This window comes from Myotis daubentonii, chromosome 3 (assembly GCF_963259705.1).
Source record: "Myotis daubentonii chromosome 3, mMyoDau2.1, whole genome shotgun sequence".
Lineage (NCBI taxonomy): Eukaryota > Metazoa > Chordata > Mammalia > Chiroptera > Vespertilionidae > Myotis > Myotis daubentonii.
Genome location: NC_081842.1, coordinates 204,097,388 through 204,113,533, shown reverse-complemented (window position 1 = coordinate 204,113,533; position 16,146 = coordinate 204,097,388). Strand labels below are relative to the sequence as shown.

The 16,146-nt window shown below is 61.5% G+C and overlaps 1 protein-coding gene across 3 annotated transcripts; it reads left to right on the top strand.

The window, feature by feature from the left end:
* Positions 1 to 971: 971 nt before the first annotated feature.
* On the top strand, positions 972 to 15,161 carry SELENON (selenoprotein N). 3 transcript variants are annotated; one of them, XM_059690746.1, is made up of 12 exons: positions 972 to 1,178; positions 1,702 to 1,819; positions 4,665 to 4,798; positions 6,797 to 7,009; positions 7,244 to 7,299; positions 7,795 to 7,932; positions 9,328 to 9,409; positions 9,796 to 9,984; positions 10,292 to 10,397; positions 11,550 to 11,662; positions 11,755 to 11,856; positions 13,072 to 15,161. In XM_059690746.1, exons 1-12 carry the CDS (start codon positions 987 to 989, stop codon positions 13,240 to 13,242), a joined length of 1,614 nt encoding a protein of 537 aa, XP_059546729.1. In that variant the 5' UTR covers positions 972 to 986; the 3' UTR covers positions 13,243 to 15,161. The 3 variants fall into 3 exon arrangements, with proteins under 3 accessions (XP_059546729.1, XP_059546728.1, XP_059546730.1); XM_059690745.1 differs by having other exon boundaries at positions 7,175 to 7,299; XM_059690747.1 differs by lacking the exon at positions 11,550 to 11,662 and having other exon boundaries at positions 7,175 to 7,299.
* The last annotated feature ends 985 nt before the right edge of the window (positions 15,162 to 16,146 follow it).

Sequence of the window (16,146 nt, the reverse complement as noted above, 5' to 3'; positions counted from 1 at the left end):
GGCTTGGCACCGCCAAGGACGGCGCTGCCCCCCTGGGCTCCGTCCCGTCCAGAGGCTGCCCTCTCCTGGGAAAGTGTGGGAAAGTGCAGACAGAGCTCCCAGCTCCTGGGGACCTTGACATGAATGAGGAAGAGAGGCCAGTGGATCGGGGTCCTGGGGACTTGACAGACAGAAAAATACTTCCTCCACCTCCATCCCCAGGTCACTCCCCAAGCACGCCCAAAGCTGCTCTCCAAAAACCCGCGCCAGTGCCACGCAGGCCAGCAGAGTGTGTGTGTGTGACCGGGAGGATGACTCACAGCCCAGCCCCCCAGGCGAGGGTGCCCTCCTCACCCCCCACAGAAAGGCTTCTGGACTCCTCCTGGCGGCGGGGAGGCGGGGCCCCGACAGGTGAGGGGGCCGTGAACACGAGCTCTCCATCCCCGTCCGTCCCAGAGGTGGCCTTCCAGCTGCACCATGACGGGGTACGCCTGGAACTCTGCCATCTTTCTAGCTGACATGTTAGAAGTGAGCGGGATAGGAGTGGAGAGGGGCTGCCCATCTGCTGCTGGACGGGCAGGGCCAGGGAGGTGGACACGAGGCCGGGGCCCAGGACCCCGCTCCCCAGGACCCCGCTCCCCAGGAAGCCCCGGGCGGTGCGGCTCCCCCCGCCCCCCCGCCCCAGCCCCTTCCTTCTCGGGGCCTCGGCCTGCGGGTGGGGTGGGGGCCCGGCCGGGCTTGGACACGGATGTGCAGGAAGGAGCGCGGCTCCAGGCGGAGGGGCCGGGCCCGAGGACGGAGGGCGACGCGGAGCTCGGAGCCCGTTCCCGCTCGCTCAGCCCTGCGCCCGGCGCTGCAGGAGGCGGGCGCCTCGCCACGCGGCCCCCGAGGGTCGCGGCCCCGCCGCCCAGAGGCCGCCCGCCCCGCCCCGCCGCCCGGGCGCCCCGCCCCGCTCCTCCCCGCCGCCCGCCCGCCCGCCCGCATCCCCGCCGCCCGGAGCCGCCGCCATGGGCCGGTCCCGGCCGGGCGAGCGCGGGCCCCCCAGCCCCGGCCCCGCCGCGCCCCCCGCGCCCCCCGCGCCCCCGCCGCGCTGCGCTCGCGCCCTGGCGCTGCTCGGGGCCCTGCTCGCCGCCGCCGCCGCGGCCGCTGCCGCCCGGGCCTATGCCCGCTACACCGAGGCCCAGGCGGCCGCGCGGCAGGTCCGGCGGCGGGAGGGGCGCGGGGGCGCGGGCACCGGAGACGAGGCGGGGGGCGCGGGGACGGCGGGACTCGCAGAGGGTCCGGGCCGGGCGGGGGCGGGGAGCCCGCGGGAGGGGCGCTGGGCGGGGGCGGGGCGGGCGGGCGGCCGGAGGGGGACGGGCCGTGGGGACCGCGGGGCGGGGTGAACGGCCTGGAAGAGGGTCCCGGTGGGGCCGCCTGGGGAGGCCGGTGGGGAGGGGCGGCAGGCGGGGCGCCCCGGGACGCGGCGGAGGGAAGCGGGAACTCTGAGCGTCTGGGGGCGGGAGCACGGGGACAGCGGGGAGGGGGCAGGGAGGACGCAGGGGGGGGGGCAGGACGAAGGGATGGGGACGCGGCGCCCGAGTGGGTGAGGCGGGAGCAGAGCGGGGGCCAGAGGAGGGGAAGGGACGGGGTGGGGGGGTCGGGGGGCATTTAGACAGAGGACCTGGGGTGTGGAGCCCCGGGGCTGGTGTCCAGCTGGTGCCCACCCGCCCTCCCCCGCAGGAGTCGGCGCTGAAGGCCCTGGGGACGGAAGGCCTCTTTCTCTTCTCCTCCTTGGACACCGACCGCGATCTGTACCTCAGCCCCGAGGAGTTCGGGCCCCTCGCCGAGAAGCTGACAGGTACGGACGGGCGGGGAGCCATGAGGAGGGAGCCAGGCACCCCCCTGCCCTGGCTGCGGGTCTGCTCAGCCGGGGACCACCCGAAGCAGAGGGAGATGTGGGTCCTGGCAGCCCCCGTCACCCTGGCCCTGACACCTTCAGCCGCTGGTCGGGGCAAGCTGCTTGCTCACACACACACACACACACACACTCTCTCTCACACACACACACACACACACGCACTCACACACTCACACACACACACTCACATACAAATACACACACACACACACGCACTCACATACACATACACACACACTCACATACACTCACACACACCCACATTCACACTCACACACCCACACACCCACATGCACTCCAGTCTGTACTCCTCACTGCGAATTCCTAGCTAGCATCCCCTGGCCACTTCCTCGGGGCCAACATGGCTTCAAGCACCTCATGTGAGTTCTCTCTTACTCTTGCAATGCCCTGTGAGGCTGACACCGTCACATCCCCAGGGGTACAGGTTGGGAGCCTGGGGCACAGGGAGGCTCACCGGCTTGCCCAAGCGGGAAGGTGCAGAGCCAGGGACATCAGCTCCAGGTCCTGCCCCAGCTCACAGATTTCAGGATTAGGGAGAGTATCAGCCAGTGGCTGGTGAGCAGTAGATAGGCCATAGGAGCTATTCTGATTATTTTACTGAACATTAAAACTCTTAGGTGCTGCCAGATGCCTGTCCCATCTCGCTACCCATTTTTGCCTGGCTGTGACCAGTGTTTGTTGGGTTTTTGTTATTGTTATGTTTTGCAAAGATGAAGGCCTGAAACATCTAATCTATATACATAGAAGCTTAGGGACCGAATGACCAACAACCGGTTGCTATGATGCGCACTGACTACCAGGGGGCAGACGCTCAATGCAAGAGCTGCCCCCTGTTGGTCAGTGAGCTCCCACAGCCAATCTCCCAAGGTCCCTCCCCCACAGCTGGCCGGCCCCAGGGGTCCTAATTGAGACAGGGCAACACCTGGATCCGCCCGATTGCCGGCCAGGCCAAGGGACCCCACGCATGCATGAATTCATGTACCAGGCTTCTAGTGAATTATAAAATGCTCTCTCACCACCACCCCAACCTCTGTGTCCATTTCTGGTGACATTTCTTGAACTTACGATCTTGGGCACCTACTTGTTACCCAAGTGGCCTAGTGTAAGGAGGTCAATTGATGGGAAAGGCAAGAGCGATGCCAGCTGCTCTCCGGCGAGTAGGCACCAAAGCCCGTGGTGAGCTTTCTGGGTCCCAGGGGCTGTGGTCACTGCCAGAGGAGACGCGTCGGAGGAGAACTGCTAATTCGCGGGGCAGACGTGGACCAGTGTCTTCGCGACAGTCAGTTCTGTGGTAAAAGCAGACGGCGGGTATGCGGGTCGGCCCCCTGCGGATTGGCTCCAACCTCTTAATTCCACACGCAGCCACACGGCCACCTCCTCGTCCTTTTTTATGGCCAGTGAGCAAGAGTAATGACATGCTGGCCAAACCAATTTTTTTTTTCAAATGAATCCCCTTACCTCTGAGGCCACCGTGAGTGCAAAACTGGACCAAGTTTTGGGAAAACGAAATTAAAACAAAAACAAAAACACGAAACACCAACTCTAAGCAGTGACAAGGGGCCAACAGTCTCTCTAGTTGGTACATTTATGAGTGTTTAATTTTCTGCTTTATACCTTAGAAGTTTTACAAGCTGTCTAGAATGAGCAACTGTTACTTATAAGTCAGGAAATAAAACTTTTTATTAAAAAACGAAAGGGCCATAAAATGCTGGGCCTTATTATTAATAATAATCTGGGACAACAGTAAAATAAGCAAGAGACTAATAACCCTGCTCATTCCTACTGTCCCCGCCTCTGAGGTCCCCAGATTGCCGGTTTTAGGGAAGATTTGCCGCATGGACTTACAAATGCAGACATAGCAGTGATTCTGTGACGGGGATTTGCATCGGGAGCCCTGGGAGTGCCAAGTAAAGAGCGGTTTGCTGATTCCAGCCCCTTCGGACTCCTGCTCAGTAGGTCTGAGGTGGGCCCCGGGCACCTGTAAGTGTAGAAGGCATCCTGGGGATTCTGATGATCCCGGTTAAGAACTGCTTCGAACGCACCCGTGCAGCCTGTCAGCAGACGCCGGCACGGCCCCTCCCAGGAACCTGCCCTGGGAGGGCAGGTGTGACAGCCCCGCGCTGCTTTATCCCACTCTGTGTCCTGGGGCCCTGCCCTTCTATTTGTCACCTCCTTTGAAACAGGCTTCCGTTCTCCCTTAAACCTCCATCATGACTCCTTCCACACTTGGAAGGTTACAGACTTAGTCGGCCCATCTCTGAGCAGGAAGAGATCTGGGAAAGCAAGGCCAGCCACCGCCAGTCCAGCCAGCCCTCCTCAAACAAACGTGGAAATGATGCTACCCAGGGAATCGGGGGAGCGAGTCTCCTCACTGCCAGACCAGTGCTCCTTCTCTGACACCGAAGTTGGCCTGGTTCTGTTTCTTTGAGGAAACGGAGCTCTGAGATCTTAACTTCCCCAGAAGAGGGTCGTGGTTAATCGTGGGTGTGGAGTGAAACAGGCCTGGGTTTGAATCCTGACTCTCCCACGTGTGACTTTGAAGAAGTGATAGCACCTCTCTGAGCCTCCAGTTTCTCATTCATAAAATGGGATTTGGTAGTAACGGTATCTGCCTCACAGGGCGACTCTGAAACTAAAATGTGACACATGGTGGTTCTTACTTGGGCGAGTGTTAACTGTTACCCCCCAGCTCCAGGCCTGGTTCCCTTAGTCACTGGCCAGAGTGGACGCCTACGGGCAGGGCCTCTCCATCTGTGTCTCGTAGGGTCAACTCCTACAGCCAGCTACGAGGAGGAGGAGCTGCCCCCTGACCCCAGCGAGGAGACACTCACCGTAGAAGCCCGATTCCAGCCTCTGCTCCCAGAGTCCATGACCAAGAGCAAAGATGGGTTCCTGGGGGTGAGTCGGGGTGGGGCAAGGGGTCCCCACAGGTGGGGCCTTAGATAGGGGGGCCATCTGTGTGCACGCGCCACCTGGGAATGGGGCTGTGTTCATCTCTCCTTCTCTTTCCATCTGCCTTTATCAGCTGCCCTCTGTGCAGCTGTGCCAGGCCCTGGGGGTCCAGAAGCGGGTGCGATGCCATCCCTGTGGTCCAGGCACACAGCCTGGTGGGGGAGGCAGGAGGGATAAGCGTGAGCCTGGAACCCAGGTGGGGATCTGGGACGGCTTCCTGGGGCAGTGACACCTGACAGGATGCGGGGAGGGGGGTTGGCCAGGTGAGGCAGGGGCAGGAAGGACCTGGTTGGAGGACACAGCGAGTGCACTAGAGACTGTGGGTGCAGCCGCCTCACTAGATCATTGCTTTCTGCAGGGCGGTCTTTTCCCCGCAGGCGGTGCTTGCTGAGGGCCAGGCCTGTGTCCCCCACGTTTGCACCCCATCCCCAGGCCCCTAGCACGATGCCCTGCACCTGACAGGTGCTCCGTTGAACTCTCATGACTCAGACCTGAGGTTCTACCCCTGGCAGGGGTTGTGGGTTGGGCAGGATGCCTGACAAACGCTTTGCTGACCACCCCGCTCGGGCCCGAGGCCCTCTGGACAAGGTCCAAGCCCATGATGGGACCTAAACATCCCGGATGAGGACCCTGGGAGCAGGTGATGGAGGAAGGACAGCCTGGAGGCTGTGGGTGGGAAGGCGCAGGGCGGGGAGGCGCAGGGCGTGGCCACTAATGGGAAGTGACCGGGAGGATGACTCAGGCTTCTGGCTGGTGGCCAGGCGGATGGTGGCCGTTAGTCCCATGGACCGGAGGAAGGAAGCAGGTCTGGTGGAGACAGGATGGGGGCAGTTTGGACAGATTGAGGTTGAGGCACTTCGGGGATGTCAGGGGGAGTCCAGTAAGTGGTTTGAAGCACAGGCTTGACCTTCCATGCCAAGTTCTGGGTGGAGATGGGTTTGGTGGTGATGAGCCTAGAGTTGGGGTGAAGCTAAATGAGCAAATGAGTCCCCTGCAGAGCAGTGGGAACCTGCACATACAGGGGAAATGGGTGAGGAGCAGCACCCCCAGCCCGCCCCCCTCGCAGAGCCCCGCAGAGCCAGCCCCTTTGGCAGGCAGCTCCCCTGCAGGGCTTGCCAGCCAGTGAGCAGGACCCTGTGAGCAGGACCCAACGGGCGGGCAATGCCTGTCCCTGCACAGCCAGTGCTGCTGTGAGGACCTGCCTGTCCGTCTCCCTCAGTGGGAGCTCCCTGCCCCTCTCTTCCCAGTTCCCCTTCTCTCTGAGCCTGTGCCCCGACCCACCGCCATCGCCATCGAGGTGGGGACAGGAAAGGGACCTGCCGGTTTGGCTCAGTGGTTAGAGCGTCAGCCTGAGGACTGAAGGGTCTCAGGTTTGATTCCGGTCAAAGGCATGTACCTTGGTTGTGGGCACATCCCCAGTAGGGAGTGTGCAGGAGACAGCTGATCAATGTTTCTCTCATCGATGTTTCTAACTCTATCCCTCTCCCTTCCTCTCTGTAAAAAATCAATAAAATATATTTTTAAAAAAAGAGGCAGCTTCCTGGTGGCTGAGTGTCCCAGGGGAGCCAGGCACTCAATGTCGTGGGCTGAGGCCTCGGTGGGAAGGGACAGCCCCCTGTAGCCCAGGGCAGGGAGGAGCAGCCGAAGGGGGTACTCGTCAGGGGGCCTGCATGCTCCACTCCAGGCCGGTGTGCGGACTGGCCTGCAGTCTCTGGCCCTCATTCGCGCTGCCTGTCGGCCCATCAGATAGAAGTGAGCCGGGTACCCAGCAGGGTGGCCCAGCGCACTCTCTGGGGGGTGGCCTTTCCTCCCCCAAAAGGCGGTGACTGCCTCTCCCAGACTTGGCTCCAAACCCAAACTCTGACCTTAGCCTCCTCCACGCATGGGACAGGGACCCCAACGTCGTGGTGCCCGTGCCCCAGAGCTTCGGCTTTCCCGCCCCAGGTCTCCCGCCTGGCCCTGTCTGGCCTCCGCAACTGGACAGCCGCAGCCTCGCCGCGCGCACAGTTCGCCGCCCGTCACTTCCGGCCCTTCCTCCCCCCGCGGGGCCAGGCGGAGCTGGGCGAGCCCTGGTGGATCATCCCCAGTGAGCTGAGCGTCTTCACCGGCTACTTGTCCAACAACCGCTTCTACCCGCCGCCACCCAAGGGAAAGGAGGTGAGGGCAGCCCCGGGGAGCCCTGGGCCCTGCACCCCGCCCAGTCTGCACCAGACCTTGTGCCAGGCCTACCCCCCTGCTGTCCACCCCCCTCCGGACCCACCTCCACCCCGAACCCCAGGCCTGCAGGGCCCACAGCCACCGGGTCCCGCTGCGCTGCCCTAGGTCATCATCCACCGGCTGCTGAGCATGTTCCACCCGCGGCCCTTCGTGAAGACCCGCTTTGCCCCGCAGGGGGCAGTGGCCTGCGTGACCGCGGTCAGCGACTTCTACTACACCGTGATGTTCCGGTGAGCGGCCCTCGCCGCCCCGCCCTTCCCTCCCTCTCGGGACCTGGGGCCCCAGGCCGCACAGGGGCGCAGCAAGCGGAAGGCAGGCCCGGCTCAGAGCCCCCCGCCCCCACTTAGCACCCTGGGTCTTGGGCTCTCTGAGCCTCAGCTTCCTCCTGTGAGGATGAGGGAGGTGGTGACCTCCTCCCAGGAGGAAAGTGCGCAGAGCGCGCGTAGCACAGGGCTGGGGCTGTGATGGTCACCCAACCGAAGAGGCGTGTATGGAGCTGTGACCCCGTGACACACAGACCGTGTGAGCTCAGAGGAGGGTCAGGCAAGGCTCCCGAAGGCAGCCTGTGGACCAGGCCCTGGGGTGGGCGGTGCTTGGAGGCCCGTGCCTTCTCCCTGCCCCGCACTCTCCTGGCCCCCTGCCCAGCCGTCCCCAACACAGAGCCTGGGTCCCCGGCTTCGGGCAGCTGTGGGAGGCCTGCTCCCCACCGGGCTCCTTCCCCCCAGGATCCACGCCGAGTTCCAGCTCAGTGAGCCGCCCGACTTCCCCTTCTGGTTCTCGCCCGGCCAGTTCACCGGCCACATCGTCCTCTCCAAAGATGCCACCCACGTGCGTGACTTCCGGCTCTTCGTGCCCAACCACAGGTGGGAACGTGGGCCCCGGCCTCCAGCTCCAGGGTTGGAAGCAGGTGCCCAGAGGCCCCCTCGGTCTCTGCCCCTTTGCTCCCGGCGCCCCCTCTCTGGGGAGGGACCTGGAGCTGACCCGGAAGAGGCAGCTTGAGGAGGGTCATTTCATCACTTGACAAGCATGTCCCAGGTGCTGCATGGGCCTGGCCCACCAACCCTGTGCCCAGGACCCAGTGCAGCTGGAGCCGCCCCACCCTCATAATGCTGACCGTAACCACAGCCTCTCTGACCACCCTCGGGGAGGCCGCAGGTGGGCAGGGGCTCGGCTGGTTGAGGTCGAGGGGCTTCTCAGAGAAAGGGGCATCTAAGCAGAGACCTGGGGGGTGAGGCGGGTTTGTGCAGGCAGAGGGAACAGCACAGGCAAAGGCCTGAGGGCAGCAGGCCTCACTGCCAGTAGTGGCCACCACCAGGTCTCAGGGGGCTCCTGGGATGGCTCTGTGCCAGCCACTGCCAACCTGCCCCACTGGCTCAGGGTCAGCCTCTTGTCGGGGGGACAGGGGACCTGGAGGCCCGGGTTTCAGGCCTTCCCTGATTCCCAAGTGGCTGCTTAGTGACTGTACAGGGACAGAATGTGGGCTGGGAGCAGGGAGGCCAGAGTTCAGATTCAGCCGTGACACCAGCGGACTGCATGTCTGTGGGCAAGGCCCTGGCCCTCTCTGGGCCTCAGGTCCCTCGTTTTCTCGACAGGAGGCTGGCAGGGTGAGGGGTGGTCAGGATAACCCGGAAGAGAAAGTGGCCCCAAGGAGCAGAGTGGCTACCTCGCACTCCTTTTACCCTCCTCCTGCCGCTCAGCACCGTGTTCCACCCCAGGCTGAAGGTGGGGGCCCTGACTGGATGAAACAGAAGGAGGGGAGCAAATGACCCGGCCCAGGGACTGCTGACCCCTTCCGAGGGCACCCGGCTCACTGTGCCCAAAGTGGTTGGTTGTCAGTCCTCGGGCGCCCCCATGTGGCAGACCTGCAGGTGGCACCTGGTCAGGCCAGACCTCCTGCTGGAGGCTGTGCCAGGTTTTCACTCCGCTCCGCTGTGTCCTGGGGATGCACTGGTGACCTCTGCCTGGAGGGGTGGAGGGCAATACAAGAGTCACGGACGGGAAAGCCCTTGGTGAACGGTGAAGGCTGGGCCACTGGAGGGGGTGCGGTTGCCGTCTTAGGAAGAGCAGCCCAGGGAGAGGAAAGGGCCCCGGCTCTGCAGTCCGAGTCCCAGCAGCGCTGAGCCCTGGGTTCAGCTCGCCACGCCTCAGGGCCTCATCTGTAAAGCGGGACAGCCGTGTGCTTTCAGCAACATGCTGTCTGGCATGTGGTCCGTGGGCCTGGCTAACAGTGCTCTGGCCATCCTCTCACCCGTCCCCAGATCTCTGAATGTGGACATGGAGTGGCTGTATGGGGCCAGTGAGAACAGCAATATGGAGGTGGACATCGGCTACATACCCCAGGTGAGCGCACGCCCGGTCCCTACCCGGCTAGGAAGGCAGGGCTCCTCTGCAAGGCTCTGTCGCAGGGCCTCTCAGCCTGGCTGCAGGGGGTGCCCAGCTGGCGAGGAGCCTCAGGGCGGTGCAGGGTGGAGGGCGGAGCTCCTGGCATCTGTTTCTGCACACAGAACCCAGCATCCGCACGGCCCTCAGGCAGCTCCACGCAGTGAAGGAGCCCGGGCTGGACACGGGCCTGGGCTCACTACCCAGGCCCCCCTTCCCTGGGCCTCCGTTTCCCCGCCTCTGCAGTGACTGGGGTACCTTTGAGGGTCTCTCGGGGCCCCATGAGGATCCTTGCCCATCTCTGAGACGTCCCTCACTGAGGGCATCCTCACTGACCTCCGGCCTAGATGGAGCTGGAGGCCACAGGCCCCTCAGTACCCTCCGTGATCATGGATGAGGATGGCAACATGATTGACAGCCGCCTGCCCTCGGGGGAGCCCCTCCAGTTTGTGTTTGAGGAGATCAGGTGGCAGCAGGAGCTGAGCTGGGAGGAGGCTGCCCGGCGCCTGGAGGTGGCCATGTACCCCTTCAAGAAGGTGAGGCTGGGCGTGCGTGAGGGCCGGGGCTGGAGCTGTGGGAGCAGCAGGTGGGCACAGGCCGCTGGGCTGTGTGTAGGGCTTGCTACTTGGGCTTTCTCCCTGTGGGCCCAGTGGTGCCCGGGGAGCCTCCCTTTGCCATTCAGAGCTTGGAGGAGGTATCCCCCATCTCAGCAGCACCCCTCACACACACGCACACGCACGCACACGTACACTATACATGCATATACACACATACACATTACACACTCCGCACCTGAATGGGACCCTGGCTGCACACAGTAGCTTCTCTCTCGGCTTGGCCCAGGTCACCTACCTGCCATTCACCGAGGCCTTCGACCAAGCCAAGGCCAAGAACAAGCTGGTGCACTCGATCCTGCTGTGGGGGGCCCTGGACGACCAGTCCTGCTGAGGTGAGTGAGAGACCTGGCCATGCCAGGGGGGGACAGGAGAAACTGCACGCTTTGTGGGGTGCAGGAGGCTAAGACCTTGGGCCTCCCCTGTAGGAGCATGAGGGGACTGCAGGGGCAGGGGCAGGGTGAGGGCTTGGGAGGTTTCTGTGCTGAGCTCAGGAAGCTGCTGGATACAAGCTGAGCCCAACTCAGCCATTTCAGCTCAGAACCCTGGGCCAAGTGACTTCTCCCTGAGCCTCCATTTTCTCAACAGTGACGGAGGGAAACACACTTACCTCCCGGAGTTATGAGAAATGGCTGTGAACGCGCCTGTGCTCGGCACCGTGTGCACACACGTGAGATAACAGAACAGTGCCAGAGGCAGGGCATGCATTCGCTTCTGCAGAGCATTCACTGAAGGCCTGCTGGGCGCCAGATTCTTTGGGTGTCACCCAGTGGGTGACGATGAGTAAAACGACGAGCCTGTCCTCGCCCAGTCAATCAGCAAACATCCTGGCAGCCTCCTGGCCCTGCCCTGGGCTGGGTGCTGGGGGCCTCCTGGCCCCGCCCTAGGCTGGGTGCTGGGGGCCTCCTGGCCCCGCCCTAGGCTGGGTGCTGGGGGCCTCCTGGCCCCGCCCTAGGCTGGGTGCTGGGGGCCTCCTGGCCCCGCCCTGGGCTGGGTGCTGGGGGACTTGCCGTGAGGAAGTCAGAGTGGTCCTTGTCCTCGGGGCGTGCACAGTGCAGAGCGGGAGGCAGACGCTGAGCGAATAAGTACAAGGCTGGTGAGCGTTACACAGGCAGGTCCAGGGGGCATGCGGGTGTGTAACTGGGGCGCCAGGGGAGGCATCTTAGAGTGACATTTAAGAGGAGACTCTGAAGGATGAGTAGGAGTTTGTCAAGTGACAGGAGGATGAGTATTTTCTGTGGAAGAACAGTCTGTGCAAAGGCCTGGGGCACAGTTTTGTGGATTTGGGACCACACCTCCCTGGGTAGGGCTCACCCTAAGTCTCAGCCCAGATGCCAGGATGTTCTCGATGTTACAGCTGCCATTTATTCAGTACCTACAGACTCTGTTATTTCACCCGATGCATAGTCCATGAGGTTATTTGCTGATGGAAGCCCAGTGAGGCGTGGGGTGGCCTCACTCTCCCGGCCTGGCCTCTCCCTGCACAGGTTCCGGGCGGACTCTCCGGGAGACGGTCCTGGAAAGTTCGCCCGTCCTTGCGCTCCTCAACGAGAGCTTCATTAGCACCTGGTCCCTGGTGAAGGAGCTGGAGGACCTGCGAGTGAGTGGAGGGTGGGTGGGAACAGCTCTTGGGAGCCCCTAGGACCATGCTGGGGGCCAAGGCCTCAAGGGTGTGCCCCACTGTCCCCACAGAACAACCGGGAGAACCCCTCCCACAAGAAGCTGGCAGACCTGCACCTGGAGAAGTACAGCTTCCCCGTGGAGATGATGATCTGCCTGCCCAATGGCACCGTGGTAGGTCACCCCACCTCCACCAGCCCAAGCCTGGCACTGTGGCGAGAGGAAGCAGCTAGCCAGGGGCACAGGCTCACAGACCTCATCAGGCTTTGGCCTGGCTCCACCACTTCCTAGCTGGGCTCTTAGCCAGCCCGAGCCTCAGTGGTCATATCTATAAAATGGGGATCCTGATGCCCAGTCCGCCTGCCTTGTGCAGGGGTCAGGACGCTCCTATGGGAAGGGGGACCCCAACAGCACCTAGGGGGCCGGGAAGCCGTAGGCACAGTGTAGCAGCAGCGTGGAAAGGACTGTGGCCTGGAGGGAAGGCTCACCTGGACCACTGCGGTCAGCCCTGGGATGGAAGGAGGAGGGACAGGCCAGGCCTGTGACAGGTAGAGAGGACCAGGGACCCTCACCCCACCCCAGGCCCAGCCAAACATCAGCACCCTACCTTTCCCTGAGGGCCCCTCACAAGCACCCAAGCGCATCCTGTAGTTGGATTCTCACAGCAGCTCTGGAGCTGGATGCTTACAAACACCCACGTTACAATCAAGGAGTCCGAGCCTCAGAAGGTCCAGAGATTTGGAGACAGGTGCACAAGTAGGAAGTGTAGCTGGGCCCTGGCCGGGGGGCTTAGCTGGTTGGAGCACCGTCCGTACCCCCAAAGGCTGCAGGTTCACTTCCAGGCCAGGGCACATGCCTGGGTTTTGGGTCCAGTCCCTGCTCGGAGTGCATATGGGCAGGTATAGGAAGCAGCTGATCAATGTTTCTCTCTCCCTCCCTCTCTCTAAGAAAAAGAAAAAGGAAAAAAAAACATATCCTCGGGTGAGAATTAAAACAAAAAAGGAAAGCAGTGTAGCTGGCTTTGAAGTGAGGTCTGCCTGGGCCTCAGCGTCTCCTGCTCTTCCTGGCAGAGGGGTCACGGGAGCAGAGGTCAGGGGTCACGGGAGCAGAGAAGGGGTGGGGCGAGGGACAGGTGAATCGAAGGGCATTAGGTTTTCTGCTAGTGGACGAGGTGTGTGAGCTCTGTGGTCGGAGGGCCCCGTGTGAGCAGAGGCAGGAGAGGGAGGCAGCCGGCCGCGGGGTTGGTTCCGACAGGGTTCTGGCTGCCGCCCGCCTCAGCGAGGGCAGGTGAGGCCTGGGAGTGGCCACTTCTCCCACGAGAGGCCGAGCAGACGGAGCGGGGGGCTCTGAGCCTGGGTGGCCCCGCACCTCACCCAGCCTTTCTCCCAGGTCCACCACATCAACGCCAACCACTTCTTGGACCTCACCTCCATGAGGCCAGAGGACGTGGAGAACAACGCCTTCAGCTTCGCGTCCACCTTTGAAGACCCGTCCACGGCCACCTACCTGCAGTTCCTGAAGGAGGGCCTCCGGCGTGGCCTGCCACTCCTCCAGCCCTAGTGTGCCGCCGGGGCCCTGAGAAGCGGCCGGGCAGGAGCTGGGAAGAAAGGCCTCCGCAAGGAGGGCCACATTTAAGCTCAGGCATCCCCCCGCCCCCCCCCCCCGCCAGGATGCCTGTGAGGTCAGAGGCCAACTCAGGTGGCTGTCCTCGCTTTGCATCTCTTTGGGGGGAGTTGGCAAGGCGCGCCTGGGCTGGCCTGTGGGTGAACCTCTAGCTCCAGCTGCCACCATCAGCCCTTTACTACCCACCTGGCTCCGGAAGCTGCTTGGGACCCCCCAAAACGGAGCCTGGGGCCCTTTCCCTAGACCTCACCCTCTCGGACACACTGTCCAGGCCCTTGTGCGGTGAAGAATAGGGAGCAGTGGGCCACCCCGTTTACCCTACTGTCACCCCTTCCCCAAAGGAACATCGAGAAGCCCTGGCGTGGGGTGGGTGCCAGAGAAGTGCTCCTGTTTTTGTCCGGAGCCTTCTTCCTGGCCACAGCCCTGGCTGCCCTCCTGTGCCCTCCCCAGGGGGTCAGGCTCTGGGCAGAACCCTCCTTCAGAAGCAGAAACCATACAGCACCCCAGGCCTTGGCTCCCCAGACCAGTGTAGTCTACTCGACTTAATGAGAGGACCCCAAACCTGTTTGGGGACTTGCTGGAGGCCAGCTGCCCTTAGGAAGGGGGTCCCTGAGGCCCAGACCCAAGGCACCACCCCGCCCACCTCAGCACAGGGTCGCAGGAGCACTGTTGGAACCAGAGCCCTGGTGTTGCTTTCTGCCCCCGAGACCTCAGTTCCACGGAGTGTCGCCCAGCCAAGGAGCAGCCGGCTGTCCGGCTGTCAGGGCAGCCCAGACCAGCTTGTCCACCCCTGGACGGGTGCTGACACTCCTTGGCCAAGCTTGGGGCCTCCGTTCGCATCCCAAGCCACTGACCACGGCCAGTCACTCTTTTATACATGCAGGAAAGTGTTTTTACGTGAACTTTCTCACCATTTGTAGGTGTTTTTTATAACCCCGCGCTAAGGAGAAGGAAGGGGCCAGGCTTCCTCCAGCAGCTGCGCATGATGGCTGGGTCTGAAATCCTAGAAGGGCCCGGCTTGATATCCCTGCAGTTGCCCCCGTGGGAAGAAACAGTCCTCTCTCCCTTCTCTTCTAGTTTTTTAAAAACAGTCAGAGGGCCTGACTGCCCCTGGTGGGGCACCAAGACAGCACATCCAGGAAAGACAGCTAGAGTGGACTTGCACTCTTGCCCACTCAGCCCATGAGGGCCCAGGCCTTTCACTAAGGCCTTGCAGCCAAGCCTGCCCCCCACCCTACACCTGGAAGAGGAAGGCAGGCAGGCGCTTCCGCAGACACAGCCCCAGGCCGTCTCTAGCTGAGGCATTTTGTTAAGATTACATGTCTTTTCTCATGGAATCCTCACAGCAAGCCTGTGAGGTGGATATTAATTGTTCCCGTTTTGCAGATGAAGAAACCGAGTCTCAGGAAAACTGACTTGCCCAGAGTCACTCAGTGGCCGAGTTGAGATTCAGCCTGAGTCTTGATTGAAGGGTGTTTTGCACCCTTACCACGCCCCTGCCTGTTTTCACCGAGGTGAAAAAGAAAGCCTTTCAAAACAAAATGTCTCATTCCCTTCTGATCTCTAGACCAAATGAGGCATGAGTTAGCGAGCTCAGCCAAGTTCATGTCCTCTGGGAGGCACTCTTCCAAGCCCTTCACAGGGAGGGACGACCCGAAACCTTTCCCAGTGCTTCCAAGCACGGGAGGCAGTAAGGTACTGGTTGTTCGGGCTTTCGGCACCCTCCTCAGATGCTTCTGCCTGACCCCCATGTGCCTCGAAGCTCATGGCGGGGGAGGGCCCCCAGCTGCCCTCTTGCCACACCTCTGCCACTTTCCTCCCTGTCCCCAACACGTCCTGTAATAAAATTGGAGATACGAGGGCGTTTGAAGTGCCTTTCCTTTGAGTGGGATGTTAACAGTTCCGTTTTGTCCTTGGTATGACTTGTGGGATTGGCTGGCCAGCAGGGTAGGGAACGCTGCTGGAATGCCTTTGGGTCTATCTTACCTGTCACCATGGGCTTGAGTGACTTTCTGAAAATAATATTGTGATGGACCTCCAGTGGAACTTACTATATTTAGAATCTGATGCTGTGTCTATAAAGTTAAACCCATTGTCTTAAAAGCACAGCTCAAGACAGGCACTAGGTAATTTATTTTTTGAGGGAGTGCACTTCAGAAAAAAGCTATTAAAAAAGGTGAAACAGAAGGGGGAAAGGACAAACGCTGGGCAGGGATAGAGTCGAAGCCTGGCCTTGGCCTGCTCACAGGGGAAGGCTCTGGAGCATAAACCACACCACAGAATTGAACCAGCTTTTTGTAACCTATGTCAGTCAGTCATTGGCTGGGAGGGTGGGGGGTGGAGTAACTTCCCAGGATGGGGCCTCCATTCTCCCTCCTGCAAGGGCAATTTTCCAGAAAAGGGGGCAGCTGAGTAGCTGACACAGCAGCTGGAGAATGGATTCACTGGCAGAGTAAAGGGGACCTGAGCGGAGCACCAAGACAGCATCTGCCACATCCGGGAAAGACAGCTAGGGTGGATTTGCAAGATCTGCCATTGCCCTGGAGAGTGAAATCAGTGATTAAGCAACAGTTTGCGATCCTGGAAAAAGGGCTGGACCTAGAAGTCAACATCATTTGAAATATGGTAAGGGCTCAGGGACAACCTCTGAGGTCTCTGGCCAAGGCCACCTCACATAATTTGCAGGATCCAGTGCAAAATGAAAATGCTTGTTTTAAAAAAACAACCATACATTTCAAGAGGGCAACAGCAGAACATTAAAGCAAGTGTGGACTCCTTACCGGAGGCCGTGTGTGACTGGCCTGTGCCTGGCAGCTGGGACGTGAGGGTGTTGTGCCCAGA